The following is a 14,961-nucleotide window of genomic DNA, read 5'->3' as shown; positions in this document are numbered from 1 at the left end:
TGAGGAAACTCAGAGGAGAGTGACTTGCCCAAGGTCACAGAGTGAGAATGCAGCACAGCCAGGCCTTGGGGCTAGGAGAGTGGGTCCAGAGCTCGCCCTTCTACCTCAAGGAGGCGAGGAGGCAGCAGGGGGCTCGAGTCACTTGGGCAAAAATAACAACAAGAAAATCAACCCCCACAGCCCCGGACAGGAGCGTCAGGCAGGAAACACAGCAGGCAAGGGGGCCAGGGCTGCCCGGGAGAGCCGTGTGCTGGGCTGCATCCACAGAGCTCAGGGACCCTGGCTGGGGGCCCTCTCTGCTGGGGAGGACCCACCCAGCAGGTTGGGCTCAGTAAGGGGAACCAGGACACCCTGGAGATGTGGGGAGCAGAGGAAGGACTGCGCCTCGGCTCCTGCAAGCACCAGGCCTAGAGCAGAGCAGCCACGGTCCTCCAGCTTCTGCCAACCTCTGACAGCTGTGTCCACCTCCCCTCCCATCCCCGGCAGAGGGAGCAGGTGCTCTGTGGCTCTGAGGCATAAGGAGGAAGTCAGATAGGGGAACCACAGAGTCATCATCTTCCAGGCAGAGAAGCCATGGCCCTGTGCGGTACTGAGCTCCTGTCCTGGGGTTCTGGGGGCAAAGGCTGAGCTGCTGAGGCCTGAGACCCCTGGGGCCAGGCTTGGATCACAGAGGACCAGGTGCTTGTTGACCGGCTCAGATGGACCTGGGCGCTTTGCCGCCTAGAGGCTGCCCTCCCTTACCCCACACCAAGGCCCTCAGCCCCCACCTCATCATCCTTGACACACTGCATGGAGAGCTGGTTGCTGTGCACCCACAGGGCGTTGCGGAGAATGGTCAGCCGGTCAAACTCCTGCAGCTGAAAGGCCTGGGGGCAGTGGGAGGGAGGTGAGCAGTGAGGAGGCGGCTGCAGGGCCCGGCCAGGCTGGGCCCCATTCACAGCTCAGCCGGAGCTGACCAGGCCAGCCCTCTCTGCTGGAAGGCCAGTCCAAAGGAGAGAGTGCCCTAGGGTCCCCATCCCGACTCCGGGCCAGCCCTGAGGCTGCAGGGAGGGAGGTGGAGCTGCCCAGGGGGTCCCTGCCCCAGCCTCCCTTCAGGCTGCACCACACCGAGGCAGAAGGGTAGTGAGAGGGACCTCGGACGGGAGTCCTGAGCCCTGTTCCCCAGGCCCTGTCCGTCGGCAGCACCCAGAGAGGCTGTGGGTTTAGTCCAAGTCCCAGTTGTGGCTTCAACAAAAAGGGTGGAAGAATGCCTGCCTGCAACGAAGGGGCCCAGGACTCAAGGCCAGGCGACAAGCAACAGGGCCAGGGCCCAGCACAGGCCTGTGAGCAGGAGGCTGAATAAACGAGTGAGTTAACAGGTACTTTCCCCAACTGCCTCGCTTGGGCCCCTTTAAGCAGCTGGAGTAGGGACGGGTGTCTCACACTTCCCAGCTGGGGAAAACGAGGCTCCACGTGGGCCACTCACCTCACAGGTGGTCCGGTGCTCCTGCTCCCACTCGGCCCGGACCTTCTCCAGCTGCGCAATGCTCTGCCTGTATACCCGCTCTGAAAGCGCAGGCAGCCTCAGGGAGGGCCCTGACACGAGCTCCTCCACCCCTGTGCTCCAGCAGGTCCCATCCTGGATGCCTCTTCCCACTGGGAGCCCCGCCTCCCCCATGGGACCTGCTCTAGCAGTTGGCAGGGCCTCATCTGAATGCCCGTCAGGGCCACCCACGCTGGTACTGCTGCTGCTCCCCAACTGTGCTCTGAGCTGCCTGAGGGCTGGAGTGGAGCCTCATATATGCAAGTCCAGAGTATTGGCCTCTGGGCATCTCTGGGCGCCCCACCTCACTTTCCAGAGGGGAAACTGAGGTTCAGAGAAGGCAGCTGAGAGGGCGCTGGAGGAGGGGTGGAGTCCCACAGGCTTGGGTCACAACTTCTGTGCCCAGATCTCTGGAGGTCACCTGTCCCCTAGCCGAGGGAGTAGCTGAGTCCCAGTAAAGGCAGAGCAGAAGGGAGAGGCCTTCCCAGGGGAAGGGAGGAGGGTGGGTGCTGTGTCTGGTTGGTGGGGCACCAGCAGGGACAAGGGTGTTGGTAGGATTCGGGCATCAAGTGAAGGACAGAGGCCCAGAGAAGGCTATGTGCACACATGCGTGTGCCTGAGCTTGAGAGTGTGTGTGCACACATGCATGTGAGAGATGAGCGGCTCTGTCTCCTGGGGCTGTGCCATGCAAGTCCTGGGCTCTGAAGCCCGATGGCCTGGGTTCAAATGCAGCCCCCACCACTTATTGGCTGTAACCTGGGGCAAGTACTGGACCTTTTAGTGCCTCTGTTTCCTCATCTGTTAAGAAAGGGAACAATAACAGCAGCCACCTCAGAGGGCAGCTGTGAGGACTGAACACATGAAGCACCGAGAAGGGCTGGTGAATGGGGGAACACAGCGTTTACGTTGACGGCACATATCTGGAATGAGAGCGCCGCGCCCATGACTGTGCAGCCAGGGGGAGTGTGTGTGTCCCCAGGGTGAGGAGGTGTGTGTGGGGAGTACCGCCCAGGCCTCCGCCCCGGTCGGATGGGGCAGCCAGGCCCACATACCTGCCTCGGTGGCCGAGTCCTTGCACTGCCTGGCTTTGTTCTGACTCTGAGGAAACAGAGGGGAAGCAGCGCTAAGCCCCTGCCCCAGGAGCCAGGGCCCACCCCAGCAGACCTGAAGTGACTGTCACAGCTTCCCCGGCCACCCTGGGGGGCACATTCAGGAGCCAACTATGGGCAGATGCCATCATCCACAAGCAACCTCCGCCCACAGAGGACCACAGGCTAGCTCCATGGAAAGGGAACGAAGACAGGAGCCGAGCCCAGGAGGATGCCTGTGAAGAGTGAGACTACAACCCACAGGAGAGGTGCAACTACTGCTGAGCCCTCTGGCTGGAACTTGGGCTCTGGCCCCTGACTGACTGCCCCCAGCTCACCCTCAGGCCACTTCCCTCTCTGGGCCTCAGCCTTCCTGTCTGTGCAATGAGTGATGTGTTTCCTGGGCTCTGGGAGCTCTGATACCCCCACTCTGGCCTAGGGGCCACAGCATCAGGAGCATGGGCTCTAGACCACCTGAGTTGGGGGTCCCTTCTCTGCTGCTTCCTGGCTCTGAGACCTTAGACAAGTCACTTACTGTGAGCCTCAGTTTCCTCTCTGTGACATGGGCCTACTGAGCCCTTCTCCAAGGTTGTGTGAGGGTTGGCGTCTGCTCTCATCGCCCTGTGGGCCTCAGTGGGCCTGCACCGAGGAATGGATCCCTGAGTGCCGCCTGATGGTGGCAAAGGGGATCCAGCTGACCTGCCTGTCCATGGCCTGAGGTTCTCTCTAGGAAACCCATTTCACAGATGGGGAGACTGGGGGTCAGAGAGGGCTAAGCAGCATCCCCAGATGCAGATCTTGCCTGGGGGTGTCTACGGCACCCCTTCCCTGCCTCCCCCACTGCCCCCAGCCCTGGGTGACCCACACGGCCCAGCAGCCCAGCGCACCTTCTCCACCTGCTTCTGGTGGCCGTTGGCGCTAATGCGCTCGAAGGCCTGCTCGGCGTCGTCCGCATCCCGGCACTTCTGCTCGTATGTCTTCTTAGACTGGGGGTGTGGAGGGGCGTGACTTGGGGGCTGCACAGCCCTGTTCTGTGGTCCCCGGGAGTGAGGCTCCCTTAGCCCAGCCTCCCTTTTTCCCTGGCGAGGGTTGCGGGTGGAGTGGGGGCATCCTCACCAGGGACAGGGATCTGGGGGTCCGGAAGGAGATGGAGAAGGCGTGGGGGCTGCTGGCAGTCCTGCTCTCAGGCCCTCCCCACTGAGGACAGCGCGGCCTGCCCCGGGCCCCGCCTCCTGGGCTGTGCTCTTCGGCGAGGGCACGCCCTTCGCCACGCCCCTCGCCACGCCGCGCCCTCTTAGGAGCCCCTCTCCCTTCCTGTCCAGCGTCTCGCAGGATCCAGTTCAGGGGTCCCTCCTCCCTCCACCCCTAGAGTCCCCAGCTGACTTCATCTGCCCTTCATTCACGAGCCCCCCAAGGGAAGGGCCCGGGACCATCCCCACGGGGCCATAGCGCCCAGCACGGGCCCAAGCGCCCCGCAGGCTGGTGCGCCCAAGGCCGAGGTCCGAGGACCAATGCTGAGGTCAGCCTGTTCCAAATGCCCTGCCCGGGGCCACAACCCAGGATCGCACCCTGAGACCTGCGCTGCTCCTCGAGGGAAGGCTGCGGCCCCAGGCCCTGGCGCTCACCTCCATGGCCTTCTTGTAGAGCGACAGCTTGCTCTTCTGGACCCGGTCCATGACGGCCTCATACTGCAGGGGACACGAGGTTCTGAGCCGAGGGCCGCGGCCTCGGGAGGCTCCCCTAGGCCAAGAGGACGGAGTGTCCCTGGGATGAGGCGCAGCACCTCTCCTGGCTCTGGAGAGAGGGTGACAGGCTGCCCTCCCTCCCCCGGAGCCTGCTGCTTCACAGTGACCCTCACAACGGAAGGCCACAGAGAATCACAGGGCATGGGTGTGCCGTGAGGTCCTTGCTGCAGACCTTGGCCAGAGCTTCGTCTCCAGCTGGGGAGTTCCCACCCCAACACACGTGTGCACACAGTCGTTCATCCTGCATCCCTGAGCCTCTGCAGGCATCACAGTCGCTCACACGTGTGTGTACACTCTGGCACACACATACATGCAGAGTTCCACATTAACTCGGAGGCACACAGGCCCCATCCCTAGCTGCCCACACGCATGATCACAGGCATTCCTGTGCACACCCACAGATGCCACTCACAAGTACACACTCCCACAGTCACCCACACACAACCACAGGCCACATGCAGGCACAGTGGCCACCCCTGTGCCGAGGTCTGGGGCCAAAGCCTCCCCTCACCTCCCAGGCTTCCTGTTCTGACAGAGAAGGCAAAACAGCCAGGACAGCGACTGGGTTATGAGGTAGGAGGAGAACTGAGCCAGTTTGTGCCTGGGGTCTCAGGGGAGGGGTTCTGTGCCAGGTGGGAGACCAGCGAGGCACAGGCACTCACACACACACACCCCAAAACACCCAAGTGCACAGGGCTGGACAAGGACACATGCTCACAGGCATATGCAGGGGAGCGTAGGCACGTGTGTACCATCCTGTAAGCATGTGTCCTTGCTCTGTGGCACACGCACACACACACACAGGCTCAGACACACATGGCACACACTACAACACAGCGCTCTGCCTGCGGGGCCCTGGCCACTTGGGGAAAGAGTGCTCTGTCCAAAACAGCCTTTGCAGCCAGTGCAGCTCCTCTGGCCACAGGAGGGCCCAAAATAGCAGGGCCGGGGTCCCTCCTTCCTGGCAGGTTCTCTGCAGGCTCTGTGGGCAGGTCCCAGCTCAGACAGGGTGCCTGCTCCGGCACCTCAAGCCTGGGCTGGCTTCTGGGGACCCCCTGTCTGCTCAGAACCCCACATTTAGAATCCTGAAAGCCCAGCTGGCAGATGGGCAGGTGGCACGGGCAGCCACGCTACATTTCTGCCAGCAGAGCTGCTAACCAGAGCTGGAGCCCTGTCTGTGGAGACTGAGGGGCGCACGGCTTGGGCTGAGCTCCCAGCACTTGGGAGGTAGACATATGTGTCCCATCCTGTGAGAGGGAAACTGAGGCACAGAGATGGGAAGTGGTATGGCCAGGACACCCAGGCCTAGCCTGGCCCCAGCCTCAGGTACAGCTTCTTCCCCTTCGAGGCTCAGTTGTGACTTTTCATTTTCAGTTCTTCGGCCACTTTACAACGATCCTTCCTCCCCAAGCAAGAAGCGGGTCTGTGTGCTGCCCTCCCACCCTATGCAGGGCACCACCCTCATCACTAAGGCCCTGAGAGACTCAGCCCCCATCCTCACAGGCCCAAGCCCAGCCTCCAGGCCAGTCTGCGTCCTGCCTGCCCTCCAGGGAACCTATATCCAACTTCAGCCCTGCAGCCTCCCTGATAAGCATCTGCCAGCCTCTGCTTACACACCTCCCATGATGGGGACCTCACTTCCATGCAGTCACTCTGTCTCGGGACAGCCATGCCCTACATATGGGTGAGAAGTACCTTTGGATGCTAAGCAATGCCATACAACTCTCCCACCCCAGTCTGTGTCTGACCCCTCAGCCTTGGGCAGTCCTGTGAGGTGACTAGCTGCAAGTCTGCCTTTTTCCAGGACAATCAGCCCTGATCCTTGGACTCAAGACCAGTTTCCAGTGACCCCCACAACTCAGACTGCCTCCTCTGGACACTGCCAAGTTGCCACAGACCCTCTAGAGTCTGCTGTAGTAGGATCCTCCTAGGCATGAGGCAGCTCGACGGGAAGGACCTTCCATGGGGCTCTGGGACTAAGAGTTGGCCTTAGTGCCAGTGGCCAGGCCTCTGCCCTCCCTACCCACTTCAGATCACCCTCAAGCCCCAAAGCCTGGGGTGCTGTCCCACCACCACCCCTGCCACCCTCCACTGGCTCTACCAGGAGGGTCAGCCTCCTACCCCCACAGCAACTGAGAGGCTGGAAATGGGGGAGCAGCTCCCCCGCCCCCTGCACCTGCCTCACCTTCTTCCTCTGCTCCTTCTGCCTCTCACGAAACTCCTCGAGACTCCGCAGCTCCTCGCGCAGGGTCAGGGCCAGCTGGATGTGTGAGCTGCCCACATTCTCCATTTCTGGGGGCAGAGCATGGATACTGGTCCCCAGTGTCAGATCTGATGGGCCTCAGCCACCCACAACTCACCCCTGTGTGGGCCAGCCCAGCCCCAGCCCCAACACCTCATCTTCTGTCCCCCCAAACCCTCCACCAGCCTTGCAGTCCCAAAAGATCCCATTGCCCCAGGGTAGGGGACTTACGCTGCTTCAAGGAGTCAAAGGAGGCCCTCAGGGAGCTGCAAAACAGACGGGTCCAGGTCAGGAGGAGGAGAGCACAGCGGGAACCTGCAGTCCAGGCTGCCCCCTCCACGGGGCGGGTAGTGGGGAGGACTTTTATTTTGGTGGGAAGTCCCTGGGTCACTCTAGAACCAAGGGACCCTTTAGCCAGATGGTGACCATCCACTGGGGCCCCAAACTGATTTCTGGAAGACAAAGCTCTCTGCAAATTAAAGCAATCAACCCCCTGCAATGTGGCAGAAGAAGGAGGTACCGAAGGCCCCCACCATCTGTGCTCCTAGCTGCATTCTTAGAGAAGAGGGGATTGTCTTCAGGACCCTCCCTCCCTCCCCTGAACTCCTCTCACACACTCACAGCCCTCTCTCCTCGGCAGGTACCAAATGGCCCCAGGGTGAGGCTACAGGGGAGGGGACAGTGTTCAGATGGGCTCTCAGCAGGTGGCCCGGGGGATGTTTGGAGGAGGTTGGATGGCCGTGGGAGAGGCTAGCAGGGCAGGGCGCAGGAGGTGAGAGGTGGGCACTGTCTGCCAGGGAGGGAGGGAGGGAAGGGCCCAGCACTGCGCATAGGAGGCAGGGAATGATGGGCGGGGGCTGCCAGAATGAACACATAAAAACAGGACACCCAGTGCAATGTGAATCTCAGATGAACGAGCACTTTTTGAGTATAGTATGCCCCTTGTAGTATTTAAAACGGACTTTTATTTTTAAAGTATTTGTTGTTTATCTGAAATTCACGTTCACCTGGGCATCCAGTATTTTATCTGGCTCTCCCTGCAGCCCCTCTGTGGAGCAGCTCGGCTGCCCCCTGGCGGCCATATGGCCTCATGACGCCCACCGGACAGCCCTGGGTGGAGGGGGCAGCGCACCAGGCAGGCTTCTCAGGGGGCTTCTCCTCTCAGTAGACACCTGGGGAAGCAGAGGCCAAGGAGGAGCAGTAGCCTGGCAGGAACCTGGGGATCCAGGCCTGGGGGAGATCGGTGGGGGCCAGGCCCCTCGCCCTAAACTCGTGGATCCCAAAGTGAGGTCCACAGACCAGCAGCATCAGCATCCGCGGAGCCTGTTAGAAATACAGATTCTCAGGCTCCTCCCCGACCTCCTGAGGCTGAGGCTTCAGGGTGGGGCCCGGCCCCAAGCGCTGCTGATGCTCATCCAGACGTCAGAACTGCTCACGACTCTGCCAGCACAGGTGCCTTTATTATCCCATTTCATAGATGAGAAGCCAAGGGTCAGAGGAGTGAAGGCGCTGCGCCCGTGGCCACCCTGCGGTAAGAGGCGGAACCAGGGAGAGGAAGAAGGAGCGGGGTGGCTGTGTGGTGACCCCACCTTCCCTTGTGGGGCTCAGGACTCTTCTCTGACTCCTCACCAGCAGTGGCACCTCCAATCCCTCTGCTTCCTGTCAGTTCACCCCTCAGCTCAGTCCCACTCATTCAGTTAGAGGCCTCCAGGCACAGCGTGGTCCCCGCACCCCCAAGCCAGCCCTCACACACACCACCCTCCAGCCCCGCCTCCTTCATGACCACAGCATGCCCAGACCCCTCCCAGAGCTCAGGGCCTGCACATCCACTTCCCCGCCCTCACCTTTTGGGTCTCATATCTGACAGATACCTCAAATTCAGCGTGTCCAAAACCGGACTCAGCACCTGCCCTGCAAACCTCTCCTCTTCCAGGGCTCCCCTCTTGGCAAAGGCACCACTGTCCACCAGCTATACACACCAGAAACCCAGGAGTCACCCCAGGCTCTGTCCTCTCCCTTCCTTGCCGCCACCTTCTATTTTATCTCCTAAATCTCATGACTGTCCTACGCTAGCTGCCACCACCGCTGCAGCCCCTGCCCCACCACCTCCACCTCCCACCTGTCAGCCCTGCTCTCTGCCCCTCCCCCCGTTGCTTCCAGGTGCCAGGCTCCATCTTGCCTCAGGGCCTTTGCACATGCCCATCTCCATTGCTGCATCTTTGCCTGGCATCCTCTTTTGTCCTTTCTGAGCACTGATGTCACTTTGGGCTGGCCCAGTGGATGTCTGTCACGCAGCTGAACCATGAGCCCTTGAGGACAGGGGCAATGCCTGGCTCTCCTCCTCATTGTCCCCAGGCTCATAATCTAAATTTTCTCAACCCCAAACCCACCTGTGGGCCACCCTGGCTCATGGTCTCAGGCTGAGGGGTGCTGTAAGGAATCGCAGGTTCTGGGAGCTGCTGGCCCTTTTCCCAGCCCCCACCTGAAAGCTGGGAGCCTGCCTGAACGTACAGCACTGCCAGGTGGACATTCAGCCTCTGTCCCACCCCTGGGACAGTCTTGACAGTGATGGTCTGTGCTCACCTTGAACTCCCATTTGTCCCCATGACCTGGCTAGGCCTTGGGTACTGCATAGATACTGGTGCTGCCTCTGTCTGGGGTACCTGGGCAGGCAGGCTTTGGCCCCTCCAGGCCCCTCTTGCTGTCCCCTGGGCTGCAGGCCTTCCTGCCCCAGGTCCCCTGTCCCCATTGCTGGAACCATCAGGCCACCCTAGTTCAGCTCACACAATAAGGCCCAGAACACTCCTCCCTTTCTTGGCCCCAGATGAAGTTTCAAGGAGGCAGCCTCAGCTCTGTGGATGAGAGGAGGAGCCCAGCTTTGCCCCAGAACCCCCAAAGTGAACAGCCTCGAGCTCTGATCTTGGGGAGGATCTGGGGGCCACATAAAGTCATTCTCTGCCCCATGAAATTCCTGCTTCCTCCCACCGTCTGTGCAGGGAAACTGTCAAGATCTCCCTGAGCGCCTCTACTGTGTCTCCATCGCATGTTGAAGACAGGGTCCTGCACAGGCCTCTGCCTACTGCCATCTGTCACCAGTGCCTTCATGTGTAACTCATCCCATTGCCCTTTTTGACTCGGCTCTCAGGAAGCTCAGTCTGAAATTCTGTGCTCAAATACAGTCCAGATTTCCAGTGTGTTTCCTGCTCTGACCCCACTGTGTCCCTGCTGCCTGCCCACCAGCTGACAGGAGTAGCCCTCTCGGCTCCCTGTGCTGAGGCTGTGCCCACGATGAGCCAGCGTCAGGGGACATCTGACAGGAACAGGGCCTGGCTCTCTCCCGCCAATATCCTCAGCAATATCGTCATTCTCTCTGAGTTCAGAGGAAGAAAGACCATGAAAAAAATTTTAAAAATCTCTCTGACAGGAAAACCACAGCATTTTTGGTTTGTGACAACTGGGGGTGAGGCAGGGACGTGAGGATTCAAACTTGCACCCCTTGGGGGCTGTACCTGCCCACTGGTAACCACAGAGGGGCTACAGGAAGCTGGCCTTGCCTTGATTTTCCTGTTTCCCAAACCCCTGCCCTGTGCAGCTTCTGGGGGCATGCAGCACCCCCAGCACCTTACCTGACGCAGGATGAGCAATAGGGGAGTGGAGGTGACAGCTTTCTGAGGGAGGTGACATTTCAGGCAGGCCTTGAGGGATGGGTGGGACTGGGCAGGGGAGCAACAGGGCAACAGCAGGAGCAAAGGCCCAGAGGCTGGAAAGGAGAGTCAGGCAAAGTCTCTGCAGGGCTGGACATATGATGTCAGCAATGTTGGTAAGCCCCCTGCAAATACTAACACTGTCTTTTTTTTTAAGATGGAGTCTCGCTCTGCAGCCCAGGCTGGAGTGCAGTGGTGCAATCTGGGCTCACTGCAACCTCCGTCTCCCAGGTTCAAGTGATTCTCCTGCTTCAGCCTCCTGAGTAGCTGGGACTGCAGGCTCGCGTCACCATGCCCAACTAATTTTTATATTTTTGATAGAGACGGGGTTTCACCATGTTGGCCAGGCTGGTCTCGAACTCCTGACCTCAGGTCAGCCTCCCAAAGTGATGGGATTATAGGCGTGAGGCACGGCGCCTGGCCCTAATGCTGTCTTTAAAATGCACTGAAAGCGCTGGTGGGGATCCCTGGAGTTTGGGGACTGGGTCCATCCTCCCCAATGGGTGGACCCATTGGGACCCAATGGGAGGTGGGGAGTGTCCATCCTCCATTGCCACTGCCCCACGGATGTTTGCTGAGTTAACATGTGAAGGAGGTACATGTCAAAAATCACTTAAGATGTAACCTCTTGTTAATTTCAGTGGCCTGAGCCTCCAGGCCTGAGGGTGGCTCCCGGCTGGTTTGAGGTCAGGGGACTGCAGAAATGCAGTACCTTCAGGCAGCAGTTCTGCCCTCAGGGCTCACTAGGCTATTTATAGGGTCACTTAACCACCTGGCTTTTGTCCTCGTTCTGCACCCTGTTCCTAGCCTTCCCATCCCCCAGTCCCCTGCCCGTTCTGCAAGGGGCAGGGAATGAGCATCCCATAGACCTGGGGGGCAGCTGTGGGCCTCAGGGAGGCCAGGGGCTTCCGCTACTCAGGGATGGGCCCTGGAGGGTGGGCCACCAGCCCCGATGTTGAAGAGCCAGGTCACCTTTCCTGAGGGCCAACACACACCCCCCTCCAACAGGAGTCTAAGATGAGGAAACAGGTCCACGGCCACTGCTCACACTTCCCCACCAAAAGCCCTTCAGGTTGGCATGGGGAGGGGTAATTGGGTCTAAGCCAAGACTCAGACAGTGAGGCAAGGCAAGGTGTCTGGGAGGGCTTCCTGGAGGAGGTGGTGCATAAATGGGCCCTAATGCAAAGGACTAGGAAGGAGAAGGAAGTCACCCTCACTGTGCTGGACTCTGGCTAAGGAATGGCAAAGCCCTTTATTTTATTTTAAATTAGTGAATCCTCCTGACCCATCCAGGGCATGGCACATAGTAGGTCCTCAATTAAATGGTGACTAAATGGATGGAGGATGGATGCTTGGCCTACACTGAAAGGAACAGCTGCATGGCCTCACCAACAGTACTTCATGCCACATGGGTCAATGGCAACACTATGGAGCCCCACTGTGTGCAGTGAACCCCTGTGGCTTGGCACTCTCTGCTTGTCCTTGTGACTGCCCAGAACACCTCTCCAAGTGACCGTCCCCTTCCATAGGTACAGACCCTGGACTCAGAGACAGGGAGGACCATCCAGGGCCACACAAAGGATAAGTCAGGGCAGACCCTGCCCCACCTGGCCTTGAATAACCATGGCGCAATCAGGGCCGCCCAGAGCCTCCACCTGGCCCCTTCCTAGTTCTACAAATGGAGCAAGATGTTGCGTACCTCCCGCTTCCCGAGGCCCACCCTGCTCCCCACCCCCATTGTATTTTCTGTGGGTAGCTTCTCCTTCCCTGCTGTAAATCCCCTGTGACTCACAATCCCCTGAGCCTGCATCACACAGACCCACTCCAGCCTGGCTCCCATTGTGCCCTGCTGGGGCCACCCTCTCCACCTCTCCTGAGTCTCTGAGTTCTCCCCATGAGGTACCCTCTCTTTCTGGGAAAGTTCTCTTCCAGCTGGCCTGGAGGCCGGGAGGCCAGGAGACCAGGAGGGGCTCCCCTGGTCATGCTGCCAGGCCCCCACAGCTGCTCCTCCCCTGGGTGAGAGCTCTGGGCACTGCTTCCTGCAGAAAACACCTCCCTGCATACGTCCGTTCACTCCTCACCATGTCCTGAGCCCTCCTCTGTGCCCAGCCTGCACCCGGCCCTCAGCCCTTCCATTGGGAGGCCCTCAGACCATGTTCTTGTTGATTTGCATGGCAGCTCGCTGGAGTGGGAGATGAGAAACAAACTCGGAGAGGCTAGGCGACTTGCCCACAGTCCCACAGCTCAGATTGGCCGAGCCGGGACCTGAGCTCCAAGGGCTCCTCAGAGCCCTCCGTCCTCCCAGGGCTGTGTGCAACTTTCTGGCCTCACACACGGCTCATGCCACATCTAAGCCTTCCTGTGATCTCTGGCTCCTGGTTGGAAGCAGGAGCCGCCAGGGTGCCTGGTGTCTTTGGGGGACCTTCAGAGTATGGCACATTCAGTTCCTCTCTCAGGGGAGAAGGCAGGAAGGGAAGGGGTTCCACAGCAGCTGCAGGGTCAGGCTCAGGGCCCCTCGGCAGGAGGACTCTGCAGAGCCCTTTCAAGAACTTGGAGGCTGGTGGTCTGTCTGCCCCTTGGCCTGGCTCTGTCCTCACCCAGGGGGACAGTCTGGGCCTTCCCAGAGCAGCCCCTCCACTCCACTGTTAGGGTGGCTATGTCCTGAACTCAGCTTCATCTCCTCACCTGGCCTCACACCCCAGCAGTCTGCGTGCAGAGACCTGTGGGGCTGGAGACTCCTGCTTCATCAGAGCGACTCCCCTGATGGCCTGCCCTCTAACCAGGCCTCAGCTAAGCCCATGGGCCCACTTCTTCCTTTGAGGAGGGCTGCGTTACTTTCCCATCACTGATGAAGAAACGGAGCCACGGAGTGTGTCAGCGGCCAGCCCATGGTCAGACAGCTGGGGGGTGAGGAGCTGGCACCGGAACCCAGGTGTGTCCCCTCCTGGACCCCCGTCTCTGGCTACATCTCCATCCTTGAAGCCCATGCTGAGCCAGTGCTGCAGGGGACTTGAGCCACCAGTGGAGACGCCTGTCACCTGCCCCTCAGGACTTCAGTGGAGGCCACCCAGGCTGGTGCAGGCTGCGCTGCAAATGACTGAGGATGGATGGCCTCCTGTCTCCCCTGCCCAGACCCTTTCCAGAACTCAGACCCTCGGGCTTCCTCCCTCACAGAACCTGGCCTCACCCTGAATGCCCGATAACCAGGCACCAAGGAGCAATCCAGACCTACCCTGGTTCTGCCCAGCCTCCCCCATGCCAGGAAGACCTAAACCTCATCTAAAGGCCCAGAAACTGCCAGCAGAGGAGAGGAGTGAGCCCCAGGGCCCGGGAGCTCTTACTTGATCTCCGTCTGGCCACCTGCCTTCCGTGCGATCTGCACCAGCTCCTTCCCGTACCGCTCCTCCGCCTGGGCCCTGCAAAAAAAAGGGCATTTGAAAGACCATCAGTGACTTGCCACCTCTGGGGGAGGCCCAGGTTTGAGGGAACACAGGAGAGTTTTTTAAAGCAGGGCGTGTTCTGACAGAGTTTGGCTGGGATGGGGGCCTTGTCCACTGTCCCAGGAGCCGAGCGGAAGGCACCTGCCTCCTGCCTGCGCTCCCCATGGCCTGCCCAGCAGCTCACCTCTGCCTCAGTAGCTCCTCCATGTCTTTGCACATCTTCCTGCCATCCAGAAGCCGCTGCAGCAGCACCTCGTAGCCCGTGTGGGCTGTGAAGTCCCTGCACTGTGACACAGGACAGAAGGACACATGACGGCCATGACCAGGCGACACTGAGCACAGCCCTGTGGGGACCCTCCCACCATCTCTGGGAACAGCCTCCCTCCTGCCTCCATCTCCCCTGCTCAGGGCAAGCTCTTGGGACTCCAGACCTGGCTTTACACAGGCACACAGGAGGTCCCCTCACATCTGCAGAGGTGACAGGTACATAAGTGAGCCCCACCCAGCTGACAGGGCCGGGGGTGCCGGGCCTGGCATCTGGAGAGCTCACAGGACAGGACACACATCAGCATGAGATAGCAGATGGGAAGGGCCACCCTTAAGTCCCCCTGATGACAGCCAGCCCTGAAATTCACTCACTCACGGTGCCACCCTTCCAATATCCCTATCTCAGCTAAGTGGGGAAACCGAGGTGTAGGAGGGTGACATGTGATCGCATCCAGAGTGGCCCAGCTGGAAAGTGGCTGGCCTGGCCTTGAACCCCAGGCTGTCTGGCTGGGGTCCCTGCCCTTCACCTCAGCACTGTGCAGTCTCCATGACCATCACAGCAATTGCAGTTTCCTGGGCACCAGCCATGTGCCAGATGCTGCGCTGGGCTCTCTGTGGGCTCAGGAAACCCCCCCTCACGCAGATCCAGGGAGGTGGGCATGGAGGGTGACTTCAGTCAAGGTCAGAGCATGCGCAAGCATACCCTACATTCACCTCTGGACTGGGGTGGGGTGGAGAGCCTCAGAGAACTCTCCAGGGACAGCTACCCTCTGCTGCCTGGCACTTGCCCTGCTTGCCCTGGCTGTTGTTCCTGGCCAACCCAATTCTCCTTTCTCACTGTGCAGTGGATTCCAGGTGTGTGTCTGAGCTGCTGGTGTGGGAAGCTGGGTGTGAGAAGTTGGGGGAGGGAGGTAGTCTTTAGGACTATGAAGGAACAGAGGTCTCCCAGGACA

The 14,961-nt window shown here is 60.0% G+C and overlaps 1 protein-coding gene across 2 annotated transcripts in view; it reads right to left on the bottom strand.

Annotated features, from left to right (window-relative positions):
* Window positions 1-14,961, bottom strand: part of PSTPIP1 (proline-serine-threonine phosphatase interacting protein 1) — a 42,487-nt gene that overhangs the window by 5,372 nt on the left and 22,154 nt on the right. For both annotated transcript variants that reach the window (XM_055363872.2, XM_055363871.2), the window contains exons 2-10: window positions 13,926-14,026; window positions 13,643-13,717; window positions 6,829-6,863; window positions 6,541-6,647; window positions 4,236-4,298; window positions 3,498-3,596; window positions 2,575-2,620; window positions 1,466-1,545; window positions 768-866 (exon numbers count right to left, since the gene is read on the bottom strand). In XM_055363872.2, the coding sequence (XP_055219847.1) occupies window positions 768-866; window positions 1,466-1,545; window positions 2,575-2,620; window positions 3,498-3,596; window positions 4,236-4,298; window positions 6,541-6,647; window positions 6,829-6,863; window positions 13,643-13,717; window positions 13,926-14,026 (705 nt within the window). The remainder of the gene's footprint in view (window positions 1-767; window positions 867-1,465; window positions 1,546-2,574; window positions 2,621-3,497; window positions 3,597-4,235; window positions 4,299-6,540; window positions 6,648-6,828; window positions 6,864-13,642; window positions 13,718-13,925; window positions 14,027-14,961) is intronic.

The sequence above is a fragment of the Gorilla gorilla genome, chromosome 16, assembly GCF_029281585.2.
Source record: "Gorilla gorilla gorilla isolate KB3781 chromosome 16, NHGRI_mGorGor1-v2.1_pri, whole genome shotgun sequence".
Taxonomy (NCBI): Eukaryota; Metazoa; Chordata; class Mammalia; order Primates; family Hominidae; genus Gorilla; species Gorilla gorilla.
The sequence above is the reverse complement of the archived record's forward strand: the minus strand, read 5'-3'. Positions and strand labels throughout refer to the sequence as shown.